A 16,255-nucleotide genomic window follows, 5' to 3' on the forward strand; every position below is an offset into this window, starting at 1 on the left:
GAGGTATCACAGTGGTGTAAGCTGATAACACAGCAGCTCAAGTGAAATTCAAAATAAACTGCTGACTGTACAACATATGGGCGAGGGCAGATTAAGGAGTACTTAAGAAATTGAATTAAAGCTAGAGAATTCATACTGATTTCTCAAAAGCTAACATTCATAATAAGGTCAAGATAATATTTTTTTCTGTACCAACATGGCTAATTTAAACTTTTTTACTTCATTCCTTTTTAAATCCTTTTTAATATCTTTTATCACTGATCTATTAATCTCTTTAAGCACAATGCAATTTTTTCCCTCATTTCTCATATCTTTTGAAATTGGGGCACAAAAGACATTATAAGTTGGCAGTGACTTTTCATACGAGCTTCTACTATTAAAAATAATTATACTGATACCTATATTAGTTTCAATTGCCCTTTTAAAATATAAGTATAAATAACCTTTCAAATATATAAATATTTTTAGATTAGGTAAGTCGATTTTAGAAGAGTTTAATTTTATTTCAAGAACATTAGTTGTTATTCACTGTAAACAGATTTCTTTTTATTCGAATTAATTTGTAAAAAGATATTTATTTGTTTATTGCCAGAGCTGAAGCTATATTTTAGGCAAGATATTTTATCAATCTTAGATATAGAAATCGCCTGCATAACAAATGATAGAAATGAATTTCGTACAACATCAGCACGCAACTGTAAAAGCCAAATTTGAAAACTCCATTTGATTTTTATAAACCAATTTCTTAATGGTTTCTAGAAGCTCATCCCACTCAAAAGCTGTAAAACGTATTTCCAAAATTATAAATGAGAGTTCTAAATTAATTTAAGCTTTAAAATTTAAGCTATTTTGTGAGTTCAGTGCATGACACAAGCAATTAACAGTGTAATTAAAAGTTCCATCTGCCAACTATCTAAGGAAGAGCACGGAAAAACGTGCAGCTATCCAATAATTTCGAGCCCAATTGCTCACACATTCCGTGAGAGACTGGCCAGAAAAGTGAATTCGAGATGTATCTTGGTTGTCGGCAAATTCGCATGTTTTATTTCAATAAAGCACAGAGGCTCTTGGCTATCTGGCTTCTACACGGCATAGCGGATAATTTCGCAACTTCAACGATATGGTGCCCTTCACAATTAGCTCCTCCATGCGCGCCTCGGTGCTGATGCGATACTGTCGGAATATTTTGGCCAGCAGCAATTTCATTAGCAGCAGCGCATACCGATAGCCAATGCACATTCGTAGGCCCTTGGTGAAGGGCACAAAGGCGAAGGGATGATGGGCCGGTGCCTGTGGCCCGAAATGTGCATCCGGATTGTATGTGCGTGCCAAGGGCCCCCAAATGCGCACATCACGTTGCATGTTGTAGATGTCGATGCCGATCTGTACGCCACGTGGCACCTCGTACTCCCCATCCTCCCGTCTTAATCGGATATCCTGACCGGCACGACGCAACACCATCGGCACCGGAGCAAACAGTCGCATTGCCTCGTTGATTACCATTTCCGTGTAGCTGAGCCGTTCTAGCTGCTCCTGCGTGATGTGTCCATTGCTGGGCAGCAGCGTGACCAGTTCGTTGTGCAATTTATCCTGAAACTCCGGATGCATGGCCAGACAGAGAATCGCAAAGTACAGCGCCGTCGAGGTGGTCTCAAATGTCTAAAAAATGTATAGAAGTTTGTCTCCTTTAAGTAATGAAATGCTTGAATAAGATGCAACAGAACTTATAATTAGTTAATGGTAATTATTTTAATACAAATTGCGTATTTAAATAAATTGTTTTCTCGTAATATGTTCACTAATATTTAAATCTTTTAACACTATTCAATAGACTCGTGGAAGCTAAATATTTTTGATTATTTTTCTGCTCTATTACAAAATTTTTAATTGAAAAAATCTTCAAAATAAAATGAGTCAGATGTTAGGCCAAATTCTAAAAGTAATTTTAATTACATACATTTTTGCATTCTAACATTTTTAGCAGGCATTTATTTTAAAAACCCGAGGAATAGTTAACAACTTGTATTATTGCGATGTTTATAAAAGGATTTAACAAAATACGTCCTGTTTTAAATTCTTCAATAAAATTGAATGTTAACATTAAATGAAAAATATGAATTTTGCTATTCATTCACAGATTAATTCCCAGATTATATAAATTTGTTTCTAACACAAAACAAATTTTCTAAAATTGATACAACTTGTAGAATTTAAAATGTATGGAAATTGAAGCTATTCGACTGTCTCATAATTTTTTTCAAATTTAAAATTCATCAGCTGCTATTAAATTTAATTTTTTAAATCTGTTACAGTGAAAGTTCTAATATCAAGAAAATACATTCTTAAATATTTAAATATTAGTTTCTATTATTGCTTATTACTTTCATAAAGAAAGTAGACATAACCCTTTTCTACATTTTAAGATGCCTTTCGGACAGACTTGAGAACATATGTTTTCTGAGTGTATTTGTTTTTATCACATTTTAATCACATATTCCTCGACTTTCTACTATCTGCCGAGAATATAGTTACAAGTTTTTTTTACGTACCGCTGCAATGGTCACATTTGCCTCGTCGCGCACATCCTGCCAACTGAGCTGTCCCCGCTCCACATGCTCCCGCACTTGCTCGATGAAAATGGACTTTGACTTGCGCGACATGTGCGCTTCCATGTCCTCGTCATTGACATCTGTTTCGGACTGGGGCTGCAGCTGTTCAGCCACACCCACCGACTGCAATTGTGTCGAAGTTGTTTGACTTGCCACGACGCCTCCCAACTCCAGTAGCTGAAAGGAAGTGTACAACATGGTGAGAGTGTAAAAAATTCGTACACCAGCGATAACTTAAATATACTCACAAGTGTTCATTACTTACCATAGAAAAGGAATTTTATTAAAAACGTTTAGCATAACTGATAAATAAAGACTCCTTTACGCAAAGGATAAAAATATATTCCATAATTTTCAAATAGCGCTTCACTTTAATCCATTTGTATAATATTCCTCAGCTTTTTTTAAATTCTAAATAGAGCTTAGAATTATAATAAAAGCTGAGGAATATTACATAAATGGATTAAAGTGCCAAGTTATTTCGAATTTTGAGTCGAAATATCCAATTGACTCCAAAATCTATATTAGACATTTTGAGAATACATTCTCGATAGTATTCTAAATTTAAAATTAAATTAAATTAAATAAAATAAATGAGAAACAGATCAAAATCTAAACGAAGAGCAAATTTCTAGATGGCCTTCTTTTTAAATAGGTCAAAATTTCTTCACTCTGCAATTATCTACACTATCATATTTTTAAAACTATTTCCCTTTGCAATGTTTGCACTTTCAAAAACTGCATTACTTTTGATTATTTTTTTAAAATATATATTTACACTTGTAGATGGGAAACCAGTACCCAGTACCATTAAAATGATACGCCAGTGTCTGTAAAAGGAGAACAAGGATGAATGCTTGCACCACTTACTTGTTCCACGAAACCAAAGAGCACGCCGACCACCTTTTGTTGTCGCACAAAGAGCCGCGAGCGTCGATACAGAGCGTCAGGATAAAGCCATGGCGACAGCATGCGCTTCACGCAGACCTCAGTGATGCTAAGGACGAGGCGGGAGCAAAATTTTAAACAAGAAGAAAGGAAGATGTAGTTGAAAAAGGAAGGAAATGGTAGCAAACACTCAGCAAACAATTCAGTGGGAGGGAAAGGAACATTCGCCACTGAGCTGGTCTGGTGCCGTAGTCCTGGGAATTTGCATGCTCCACCACCACCACACACACACCCACACACACACACACTGCGAACGCTTGTCGCAATGCATTAGCCATGACTCAGTGGGCAGAAAAGCTGCAAGATTGTAATTAGCTAATAGGTAAGACAAAGTGAGTGCTACTCCTGACGTGGCTGTTTGTTTCTTCCTTTCTTCTATGCCTGAAGTGAAAATCGAGAATAGATAACAAAAATGGCTTGTGACTTGCATTCAAAACAGCCAGCTGTCGGCTACATTGAAAATACATATGTACATACATATATACATTCACATATAGTACCTGATCTGATAGATGGGATGAATGAATATTATTTTTTTAAATAGTACCGAAATATTCAAGACACGTACATTTTTTTTAGCCAAATGCCAATGAGTTCATTGCAAAAACTACGTCAATAAATGCGTAAAAGAGGAAATATTAAATAGAACAAATGATGTATTTGAATAAAGATGGCTACAAAATTTTAATTCATAAATTCATTCAGAAAAATTTGGTCAACATTTAAAATAATTTGCAACAACACAAAAGTAAAACCTTTACACCAACTGCTCAGTTTGTTTTAATATTATTTTAATAACCTTTATTCTATAGTTTACAAATGTTCCCCAACGTAGAATGAAAAAATAATTGGCTTCGATTTTTTAAAGTAACAACAGAGATATACAAGTACGTGTATATAAAAATATTAATCTTGACGACCACACTTACCCATTGTAGGCCTCAAAGATTGCCGTTGAACCGTCATGCTGAAAATTCATTTTCTTGCCCATAGTTGTTTCTGCAAATGAAGCCGCAAAGTGTTAAGCTTAAAACTTTCTAAATTGTAAATCTGTCATTCATTTTTCAAGTCTTATTAAGCTACTTATTTAATCTTTCTTCAACTTACGACAAGCTGCCTCCAGCACAATTTTCTTCAATATCTGATAGATCTCCAGATGCTTGCCCTGCTCTACACCCTCCGTTTGTAGTTTGTCGAGCAAAACATCCGCTTCAGCATTGAAAATTGGCAAAAAGTTGCACAAAATCTGACGACTGAAGGCGGGATTGATGAGACGTCGATGTTTGTGCCAACGTGGTGCTTTTGAGGAAATAAAGATCTTGAGATAAAGCTGCCAATTTGTCTTTCGAGTGTCGCTTACAGCTCGATGTAAAGAGTCCATCGCCAATGGCGGAGCTCATGAAGCGATAGAAATCTCCCTTGTTTGTACAGTGGGATGAATTAAAAATCGTTTCCACAGACTGTGGATCGTTTATGTAAAGAAAACACTTTGTTCCCATCCAAGATATAAATGGCGCTTTGTACTTATATGAGGTGCGTTCCAAGTACTGCAAAAAAGCTGTGCAAAAATTACTCAAATCTTCGCCTCTATAGACTCTACAAGTCATCTTACTCTCAGGATTCATCATCTGCGGTCCCATGCCAATGAACGGCAGCCCAATGGGTCCACGCAATTGCCAGGCGGCTTTATAATAACGCCGACGTGTCCAGAGAAAATAGAGCCATAACAATAGCAGCCAGCTGGTTAATACAATGAGCGCCAACATGTCGTTGAACTTGATTTTCGTTTGGGGTCCCGCCACCCGGCAAGCGCAACGGAGAAATGCTTTACGCGCAGCGTTCCGACTAATACTGAGACCCCGAAACTCGGATCCATACCACCTGCTACTGCAAATTCATTGAGTTTTGTATAGCCATCGAAAAGACGGAGAGCTAATTACGCATTTGTGGACCGCAAATGCGACTCTTTGCAGGCGCCTCACGTCCCAATGCTAATGGGTCGCATTCCCATGCCGACTGCGTACCCATCCAAATTATGGCAGTAAGTCAACAATGCCCATGCAATAGACAAATACGAGTAGAGGGCCAGTCAGTGAGCCAGTCAGACAACCAGCCAGCACCAGAAAATACACATATCGCCCACAACATGCAGGTAAGTGCGATACTAGGCCTATGTATGTTCAATCAATGTTTGTTTATTTAATTGTCGGCCCAGTGTCAAGTTGTGTGTGGATTTATCTGATATAAATACTCATATGTGCGTACGTTGTATTGTTTGTGCGGTGTAAGGTCGCTGTCGCATAGCTACCCAGACCAAAATATTAAATATGGTCAATACTCATGTATTTCATTGCCTTTATTCGTTAAATGGCTGCATTGCTCAACACTTTAATCGGAAATAAACTCATGCTTTAGGAAAAATGTACAAGCATAAACGACTTAAGTCAATAAAATATTTAAACTCACATTTCAGGTGTTTGTGGGGGCGAGCGAAAAACGTTGTGACTCAGTAAGCTAAAAGAAATGCTAAAGATTTGTTTGTTCTTGGTGGAAATTCGATTGTTTCTTCTTTTTTTAGAAGTTTGTGGCCCTAACAAAATACAAAATAGCTAAAGAAAATAAATAAATAAAAAAAATTATTTTTTTCATTTCAATGAATTCATTAAATAAAATATATTTATTAATAAAATGCCGATGTTCTTTGATTTTAATTCGTACCCCTAGAGAATTCCCCCATCAGATTCAAATCTACTTTTTAGTATTTCGTCTCTAAAATCCGCAAACTCTTGGACTAGAAAACTTTATTTAGTGTGTAAGTGAAAGGTTCTTTTTCCTTATGCCCACCATTGCTAAAGCTCTCGAACTTTTTCAACTTTTTATTGTAAATCAGACACTAACTGAAGAGTGATTTGTATTCAAATACTTATTTTGGATGTAGATGAAAATATCCATTTCAATTCTCTTTTATTTTCATTGCAATATGTAGCAGCATGGATGTACCTTTAAAAATGAAAAATTAAGCAGTAGTCTGTCTCTCTGTTAAAAGTAAAATTTAAAGTAAAAACTCCTTAGGTGGGACGCTCCAACCAAGGAGATTCGTATCTGCACTAGTTTACGATTCATGGCCAACACCATAGCCGATCCCACTGCGGAGTAATTTGTTATTAAAAGATATTTTTCATAAAAATATAGTATACGTATTTGCGAAATATATAAAAACCCTAATATTAGTTTATTACTCGAAAATAAATAGTACGAAAAAATTGCTTTTCATTGTAGGTTTTATTCGCTATTCCTTTTTTTTTTGTGTTTCTTTTTACAATTTTATTCAATTGTTTAACAGTATATATCTTTATTATTATCTTTATAAGTTAGCTTTTCTTGTCTTTTGCCGTTTATTTTTTAATAGGTTTTGTTTTTTCTTGTTCTTTGTGATGTTTCCTTTATTATATTTAGTTAGTTTATGCACTTTATCGTTTTATTTATTAGAGTTGAGAAATAGAAGCCGGATAATTTGTATAGCTACTTAGTTTGCTTGTTTAAAGTTATGCGCTAGTGCTATATATATATACTATACTCGTATATTGTATATTTGGGCTGATCTGTGTAGACAGCAAAAAGTCCACGCTAGCCTTGATATACAAATCGCACCCTGTAGTTAATCACGACGATTCGGATTCGGATTTTATGCTATTGTTAAAAGCTTGCAAATATGCCCGGGTTTCCAAAAACAGCTTCACAAACAGCTCTTACATGCAATGGCAAACCTGGGCTGGACGTAGTTGTAACACTTTGGTTAGTTGTAGTTGTTTCAAAATACGCGTATTTATTGACTTTTTGGATTAAAAAGGCGATCGAAAATTTCGTAAATCATTTCAAATGTGCAACAGTGGAAGTCAATTAGTAGAGAGGATTGGTGTTTTTACTTATTTGGGCGAATATTTAATTAATACGCTCGTTTTAACTACGTTATGCGAATGTTCATATTTTATTTGATTTCTGATACTATATAGTATTTGCTTGAATATCTGTAGTTTAGCAATAGCCTTTATACTCAACATACATGTACTCGTATGTATCTCCTAAGCACTTCTCAGTTTTTAAAAAATTACACATACACCTTTTATTGTCGAAAAAATATTGACGACTGACGCACTCAACGATTGCATTGCCTTCCATTTCCATTTAGTTGTACAATATTATACGCTTCCGAATAATATTTAGCGTTTTTAGTATTATAATTACATGTTTGTCATATAAAATTCTGATTGCTGTATGTATTTTGTTTTTTGTTTTTTTTTTTTTAAACAACTTTTTTGCATAGTTTGAATGACATTTGTTTAATTGTTAGAAAGTTTACATTTGGAAATGATTTTATGTTTAAGTTTTTGTTTTTAATGCTTATTAGAAAAATATTTCCTTCATTATTTGCAATTTATTTAGCTTATTTACTAAATTTCACATTGACGCTCGGCAAAATAAACAAAAATCATAGCAATCATAAAAATGTCTTCAGATGAACTGCATTGCATTAAAATTTTAGTAGATCTTGGTTTTTCTTGTTGCAAAAAGTGGACGCTGCGTGGTTTTAGCTGATTTTGTTCTTTAAACATTCATATACATATATATATATATATAGAGTATATATAAAATAAACTTTGCTTTCTCACATATGCGCTTGCATAAATATTTTCAAAAAAGAATAAAAAATTGGCATGGCTTGGTTGCTCAGACGGTGTGGAAATACATCGCAGTGTCTGTGTTTATGTATTTTTAGGCAGGTGTGTGAGTTTTTAGACAGGTGTGTGTGTTTGTCTTTTGAAAGGTGTGGGTATATGGTTGGGCTTTAAACAAAAAATGTTGACGCTTAGTTTAAGCTGCCACTAACAATTTCGGGCCTCGAATTTATTTACGTAATTTTTTTATATTATATTACTTATTATTATGACTAAAAAATGTAATTGATTGATTTGTTTAAAATATTTTGTTTATACTTAGGCACAATACATTTATTTTTGCTTTTTTCATACCACATTCACTTTGCATGTTTGTATGTTGTATGTGTTTAGTTTTTAATTTTTGTTTTATTTTTTAACTTATGCATTTTTACTAAATAATTTGTAATTTTTTTTAAATCTAGTTTCTACGCATTAAAAACGTGCGTATTTGCGTGTGTGTGAGTGTGTGTGTGGTGTCTAATAATTTCAGTTACATGTTAAAAATTGTTTATGTATATTATGTTTAATAGCATAATTCTACTACAATTTATACAAAAATAAAAGTAAGAAATGCAGCGCACTTAAAAATTTTGGGCACATGCACGCTACTTGGCATGTGTTAAAGCTTTTCACTATCATTTAGGCAAAGAAAAGGTATAAAAAAATACATAAATTTTATTTTAATAATAAAATAATAATAAAGTAAGTGAAGCTTGTTGCTTGCTTTGCTTTATTTAAGACTATTTGCTTAATTGGTGTTTTTAGTTAACATTCCATGCCAGTTTAAAATTGTGTAGGCATTTTGTCTATGTTGTATTATTTTATATTTTAAAAAATGTCAAAAACATATTCAAAAAGTATTGAAAATATTGCTTTGTTTTTACTGTTGGCGTTGCTTACTGAAAATGCATTATGTATTTTTTTCTCCTTTTTTATGTTCTTTTGTAGAGCAACAGTACATGTGTCTGTACTCCGGTATTTGTAACAATTATAAAAATCAAATTTAAAATGCTAACTGACTAACTTAGGAAGGTATTATGTTTTGATGTCTACAACTCTCTTTCTCCCGCTCCTTGCTACTTGCTCATCTTAACTTTTCCTAAACAAAAACTTTCTTTTTACAAACAATATCGGAATTTTGCTTTTCAGGTTTCACATTTTGATGATGCACAAAACTTACAGTTTCACATTGTTTTTTCTTTGCAGCTAAAAAATTAAATAATTTCCTCTGCTTCTTTTTTATATTTATATATGTATGTATATAAAACTTTACACAATTTTTTGTATGGTTTCTTGTTTTAACAAAATACGCACTACGTTCACTACAATGCTACAAAGTAGACAACAATTTATGTTTTGCTTTTATCTATGCACTACACATACTCGTACAACTTTACGCTTAGTTTGCTTTTGGGTTTGCTTAACGCATTTAGCTTAGTTTAATTTATGACTTGCTTCAGTTTCATCGATTTAGTTGATTAACTCTCTGCCGGCTGATTTGCCGTGAACTGCGTTATGCCGTCCTTCTCCATCGATTCCAGCACATCGGTGACATAAACTGCAACATCGGTGTGACTGTTCTCCCCGCGCTGTATGAATGGCATCTCGAGCAGACGGCTGTACTTCGGACGGTCGCTCTCCTTCTTAATGAGACTGTCAAAGATAAGGCAATTTACAATTATAAACAATTTGATTTACGCTTTCGAGTAAGTAAAGAATTTTTTAGAGACTAATTTAATTTATCTTCCGAATAATCTCTCCTTGCCACCCTTTAACATGTATGACAAATTTTAAAATCTTGTCAAAGTTAAATATACGACGTTATTTTTAAACATATTGAAAAATGTTCGGGTAAAATTTGCTTCCAATTAAACTTTTGTCATGAAAATTTAAAAAATAATTTAATTATTCATGATTTTACATTTCACATATAAGAGATTCGAAGAAAATTTGAACCAATTCGACTAAAAACCGCATAAAATGGTGACAGGAAATGACGAATCAAATAATAAACAAGATAAATATTCTAATAAATAATATAGATTGTCATATGATGCCAAAAGAACAGGAGATAAAGTATTAGGTTGTGTAATGGGGACATTACAATAGAATTTACAATCAGATCTTGTGACTTTCGCTATAAAACTGAGGAAATCTTATCTCGGAATAAAGGAAGTAATTTGGTTATCTAATTATAAAAATGTATATGTGTTTTCTGTTAATGTAATTACCAAGTATTCACAAAATCAACAAATTCCTTGGAGAACTCCATGCCATTGTAGGATGTCTGCAGACGTGGCGGTTCACCTTGCACAACCTAGATACGAAACAGATGGATAGATTCTTAGAAAGAATTAGGTTTGTATTTATCTTTTACATACCTGACACAACTGCTCAAACACCGAGTCCCATTTGCGATAGGGAAATGTGCCCGTAGCCACCTCCATTAGGGTGATACCTAAAGACCAAACATCGCTGCGCACGTCATAGCCCTTGGCACGCTCCGGATCGATACGTTCCGGCTGCAAGAAAAGTATTTTTTATAGAGTCGTCTTAATTGCCTTCTTTACAACTTGAACTCACCGCCATATAAGGCCTGCAACCCGCGTCTTTGGTTTTGGCAATCGAGTCGACCAGCTGGCCCGAAATGCCGAAATCACAAAGCTTTATGTCACCGCGCCGATGCAACAGAATATTGCTTGGCTTCACGTCACGATGGATGATCTTAAGCTTCTCCTTAAGATAGTTTAACGCATTCACCGTGGCCACTGTGATCTTGGCCAGTATGGATTCTGGTATGTGCCGTTGTTTCTTCTCATATATATATTTGTAGAACTTGTCCAGCGATGTGTCCATCAGCTCCATACATATCCAGCAGTCGCCTTCCTTGAACAGTGCACCGTAGAACTGCACAATGTAGTTGCATTCATTCGACTTCATAACCACTTCGAGATCCATGAGCAGCTGTTTCTGTTCCTTCTCGTCTACGGTGGAGCGTATTCGCTTTACTGCCATGACTTTTCCCAAATCCTTGAATATCATTTTATTCACAGCACCGAAAGCGCCGCGTCCAATCTCACCCAAGTCTTCGAGATCATCCGATGTAAAATGATGTGTATTGGCGGCTCCTTCCCCAAACTGAAGTTTTCCGCAGGCCTGCTGACGTATGCGCTCCCGGTGCCTATCCGTGGCAGTTGAGTTGCCACTACTTTGAGAAACTGGCGGCGCCGGTAGCGTCGGTTGGCCGAAACGCAACGCCACATTGTTGTGTTGCGATGAGGAACTTGAGCCTGACGATGTGGAACCTGACGATGTTGAGGATGTAGACGAGGGCGGATGACGTATGGTTAGATTGTTAAAATTTAGCTGATCAGGTGGGTCTCGCGCGCGGCTGGGTCCAGCTGTGTTGAAAGATAAGTGCAGTGTGTAAAGTAATTTATGTATTTACGTTCGTTATCACAACCTAATGTCCCAACTAGCGTGCGTCAGTACCAGTATATGTGTATATATATATATATGTGTGTGTGTGCGTGTTGTGTATGCGTGGGTAGTTTTTTTTTTGGCATTACTCACTTGCAAACAAATTTTTCGGTCTCTCGGCCATTGTGTCCGTTTTTCGTTTGGTACCCCCTGAGTATTGATGCTATTACTATTGCCAAAGGACGTCCGTCAGTTGGATTTTTTCAGTGGGCGCGCCCACGTCGCACACAACAGTAACAACAACAGCAGCAGCAGCCGCTCTAGGCCGGAATTATTTTCGCACGAATGCACCGAAAATCGAAAACAATAACCCACCCCTTGGTGGCTCGCAGACCGTTATGTGTTTATTTGAGTGTAGAACTCAACTAATTGTTAAACTGCGGCGTACACATTTCGATCCTGTTTTTACATAAATAACGAAAAATTTTAGTGGTGTAAGTAAAACACCGATGCATCGGAATATCGATTATTCATGCGACGCATTAATTTCCCGATTGCCCTAAGTTATCAGGGACTGCTTGCCAGTGTCACGCACTCTGACTCGTGAATCTCCCTAAATGTCGTTATTCGAATTTTGGCTGCTTTGTTATGTGGTGTCGGATCACGTTATTCCCTATCTTTCCATGCATTTTACTATTAAACTATATATTATACTGTTAATAACAGCATAGCCATGATTTTCTTTAAAGGGAGTTCCTGCATATAAATCAACATTGCGAGATCAACCACGCACAGAAACCAATTTTAGCTATTTTCTTTCTGCCACTCACGATATACGAAATTATTTGATAATGAAATAAGAAATTATTTGATTGCTATGATTTCAATATGCAATTATTTTGCAGTTAGGGTAAGTCAGAAAAACTATACAATATATCGGAATAAATTTAGTAATGTGCAACTAGGCAGTAATAAATAAATATGTGTATCACCAAAACAATCGAAAATCTCAACTTTCTTCATATATAAATGTACACAACTGATTTTGATTGATCACGGGTTTTTGACATGTAACTATTCAGATGCTGTGATGCTTTAAGTTTTAGCGCTTTTCCGGAATTCTAATTTAATTGTTCATTTTTTTAAAATGGTCGCTCTATCAACTGAATAAAAAAAACACTATTATTCTTCGCCTGTTTTTTCTTTTCGGTGTGTACTAAATTTAAAGAAAAAAGTGAGAAAAGCACTGATAGCAACGATTATTTCTGATAATAATCTGCAGCTGAAGGCGATTACCAACACTCCACCTGCAAACATCTGTAAACATCTGCAGCAGCAAACACTGCAATGCAATCACGAAAAAAATAAATAGTCTTAATAAAACAAAATCTCTTTATATTTATTGTTCATTTAAACATGTAAAAGTGCGGGGAATTTTAGAATTATTTGCCGTCTATCTTCTGCAAACGGAAAAGCTACAACATGGCCGATGCCTATTGCCTGGCTAACTTTATTGATTATTCGGCGCTCCACCAGCCCCTGAAACACAATCGTATTAAGGTAAGTTGTTGTAATGTCGAATACGCCTTGCATATTTAATTTCACAATATCTTGTAACGCATCTAGTACACCTGCTTCGACATATCGGAAAATTTCATTATATTTGGAGCCACGTCCGGATCGCTTTATTTGTTTAATCGCGTGGGGAAATTCCTGCACCTCATACCCAACAAACATGGCAGTATCAGCCATTTGGCCATTTCTTCAAACGAGAAATATGTAGCATTTGCAACGCAACGTTCGCTCATTTGTGTCTATGCAGTAAATCTGTCAGCCCAGATCTCGCCGCAGGTGATTGTCACGCACTTGAGCAGCGATCAATCGGTCCAAGTAAGCTGCATCCATTGGACGCAGGATGAGAAACAGTTCTATTATGGTGACACACGCGGACAAGTGAATCTGGTGTTGCTCTCCTCGTTCATTGGCCACAGTTTGCTACTGAATATGAGTGTGCATCCCTTGCTGTTTCTGGAGTCCCCTATTGTGCAAATCGATGACTTTGAGACGCTACTGCTAGTATCCAACTGCAGCAAATGTATACTCTGTAATACAGAGTATGAGGAGTACAAACAGGTGAGACACACTTACAAGTGTTGATTACAGTCTTTTACGAAACCAATTTTCAATTTAAAGATTGGCAACCGTCCACGTGATGGCGCCTATGGCGCCTGCTTCTTCATGTCTCCTCACGAATCTGTGCAGCCCTCTCGCATCTATTGCGCTCGACCAGGCACACGCATCTGGGAGGTGGACTTTGAGGGAGAAGTGCTGCAAACGCATCAATTTAAATCCTCATTGGCCACACCGCCGACCAAAATCCACAAGCCCAGTAGCAACAGTGATGCAGACGCGGACACAGATGAGCAGAATGATGAGGTGTTGGACTATCAGCCGCAGCATCTACAATTTGGCAAAGTGCAGCGCTTTTTGCAGGACTTTTTGTTGGCATTCACAGAACTTGGTCTCTACATATTCGATGTACGCAACTCCCGTGTCGTTCTCTGGTGCAATCAGTTCGAACGCATTGTGGACTGCCGTATTGCCGGCTCGAATATATTTGTCTTCACTCAGACAGGATCGCTCTATAGCGTCCAATTGCAGACACTTCAAGCGCACGCCTGCCATCTCGTTCAACAGTCCAAGCTACTCGAATGCGCCCTTCTCATGCGTAAGCATGTCAAGTACTTTGCGGACAAGGCACGTGAGAATTATGAGCTTAAAGTCCTGAATCAGCTGAAGCAATTACTCATCGAGCGCCAAGAATATGAGCTGCTCAACGATATATCCGTAATCTTTGATGCCATCTCTCAGTGTACAGGTAGTGCTGGAGATACGCAGAGCTCGGGAGGAAGCTCGGCAACTACCGAGCGCAGTGGCAGTGGCGTTGGTGTTGTTTGTTGTCCAGCAGTAGCCCCACCACCACCTGCACCACCCAAAGGCGTCTATGTGCTGGAGAATGCGTTTTGCGATAATTTGAAACAGGCACCCAAATCCGGACACTTTAAGGACGCGCTACTGACGGTCACGGGCAAATTTGGCAAAAATATCATAAAATACAAATTCAACATTTTCGCAGACGAGCAACAGCAACTGGTCCGCGAACTTATACCGGCCAGCGAACGTTCGTTGCCCTTCAAGGACGTTAAGGCACGTTACGAACTCGAATCTGGCCCCGATGAGGATGAGGAAATTGTGGTGCGCACCTCAAAACGGGCCCCACCGCTCTCTGCACCACACATAAGTCCAGAGCAAAAGACCATATATAATCTCTATTTGATTTACAAGAGCACGAAGTTCAGCAATATGCGCTGCGTTGAACGCTATCGCGATGTCTTTGACCAGTACGCGGCCAATGAGCTGATAGCATTGCTAGACAAGCTCGCCAAAGTGATGATGGAGCATGGCGACAGCAAGGAGCAAGCCCAACGAAATTGCTATGAGATGTACTTTGACTATTTTAATTCTGAGCTTATATGGGAAGTCGATGATGCCACAAGGGACTATATAGCCAATGGCTTTGTGTTGCTGAACGAAGGAGCGGACATTGTGCGCTGTCAGAATTGTGAATTTCCAATGAGATTTGACAACACGTGTCTATATCATGATTTGGGTGCAGTGCTCCTTCGTTATTTCTGGTCACGGAACGAGCAGCTAAAATGCTTCGACGTTCTATCCGCTGTGCCCGCTCTGCTGGATGTTCTGGCTAAATTCTATTTGGCAGAGCACAATCTGGAAAAGGTATTGCCGATTGTGCTGAATTACGGACAGCCTGAACTATTATTGGAAGTAGGCCGACATTTTCAAGTGGGCGGCTGGGCGCGATGTTTTGAGCAATTCGTGGAGCTGCAGCGCGGTCGGGTTATGTGCGTCAATTGTGAGTGTGTTAGCAATATGGAGCAAATGACGCGTCATTTCTTCTACACATGGAACTGTTTTCTCAACATTGCATTGGATTATCTGACTGCAACAGATATACTCGCACTTATATTCAAATGGAGCTCCTATATACCAAATGATGCCATCGATCGTGAGTTTTACACGCGTTGTCTGCTGAAGGGTTAAAATTGATTATGATTAGTAATTTCAAAGAACTAGCTGAGGACCAGTGGACGTTATATATATACATATATATTTACACACAGCGATTGTATAACTATATACTCTTGTATTTATTGTTGAAGTATTTGCAGTTACATTCCAGAAATCAGAATCCATATAATCTTGCTAAAGCCAATACCAAAAGCATTTATTCTATATATACACCCATATATAAGTACATGTGACATGTATTTACTCTATGTACACACACTATATATAAATACCTTAACTGTTGTAAATTACATTCATAAATGCATTTATGCCTTTGAGTTTTGCTTCATAGTGTCACACAGAGCCTAAAAAAAATTTAAACAATCTTACACATCTCATAGAACACTCTAAATTTTGGCCTTATTGATACAAAATTGAAACTGCAAAGCAACGTTTCTCTTCCATGAACAA

General features: G+C 37.0%; 3 protein-coding genes across 3 annotated transcripts; 1 reads left to right on the forward strand and 2 right to left on the reverse strand.

Moving 5' to 3' along the window:
* Nucleotides 1–1,017: 1,017 nt before the first annotated feature.
* Nucleotides 1,018–5,340, reverse strand: LOC115624036 (probable cytochrome P450 313b1). The gene is made up of 7 exons (XM_030518614.1): nucleotides 5,170–5,340; nucleotides 4,918–5,115; nucleotides 4,665–4,856; nucleotides 4,487–4,556; nucleotides 3,480–3,606; nucleotides 2,550–2,786; nucleotides 1,018–1,659 (listed from the first exon to the last, which is right to left on the reverse strand). Exons 1-7 carry the CDS (start codon nucleotides 5,321–5,323, stop codon nucleotides 1,072–1,074), a joined length of 1,566 nt encoding a protein of 521 aa, XP_030374474.1. The 5' UTR covers nucleotides 5,324–5,340; the 3' UTR covers nucleotides 1,018–1,071.
* Nucleotides 5,341–9,497: 4,157 nt separating this feature from the next.
* On the reverse strand, nucleotides 9,498–12,301 carry LOC115623478 (dual specificity mitogen-activated protein kinase kinase 4). The gene is made up of 5 exons (XM_030517846.1): nucleotides 11,849–12,301; nucleotides 10,859–11,676; nucleotides 10,657–10,797; nucleotides 10,507–10,592; nucleotides 9,498–9,928 (listed from the first exon to the last, which is right to left on the reverse strand). The coding sequence occupies exons 1-5, from the start codon at nucleotides 11,877–11,879 to the stop codon at nucleotides 9,754–9,756; spliced, it is 1,251 nt and encodes a 416-aa protein (XP_030373706.1). The 5' UTR covers nucleotides 11,880–12,301; the 3' UTR covers nucleotides 9,498–9,753.
* A 737-nt stretch (nucleotides 12,302–13,038) lies between these two features.
* Nucleotides 13,039–16,109, forward strand: LOC115624366 (Hermansky-Pudlak syndrome 5 protein homolog). Its single transcript, XM_030519026.1, has 3 exons — nucleotides 13,039–13,255; nucleotides 13,322–13,828; nucleotides 13,889–16,109. Exons 1-3 carry the CDS (start codon nucleotides 13,178–13,180, stop codon nucleotides 15,815–15,817), a joined length of 2,514 nt encoding a protein of 837 aa, XP_030374886.1. The 5' UTR covers nucleotides 13,039–13,177; the 3' UTR covers nucleotides 15,818–16,109.
* The last annotated feature ends 146 nt before the right edge of the window (nucleotides 16,110–16,255 follow it).

Source organism: Scaptodrosophila lebanonensis, unplaced genomic scaffold, assembly GCF_003285725.1.
Source record: "Scaptodrosophila lebanonensis strain 11010-0011.00,11010-0021.00 unplaced genomic scaffold, SlebRS2 tig00000053-arrow-pilon, whole genome shotgun sequence".
NCBI classification, from domain to species: Eukaryota; Metazoa; Arthropoda; class Insecta; order Diptera; family Drosophilidae; genus Scaptodrosophila; species Scaptodrosophila lebanonensis.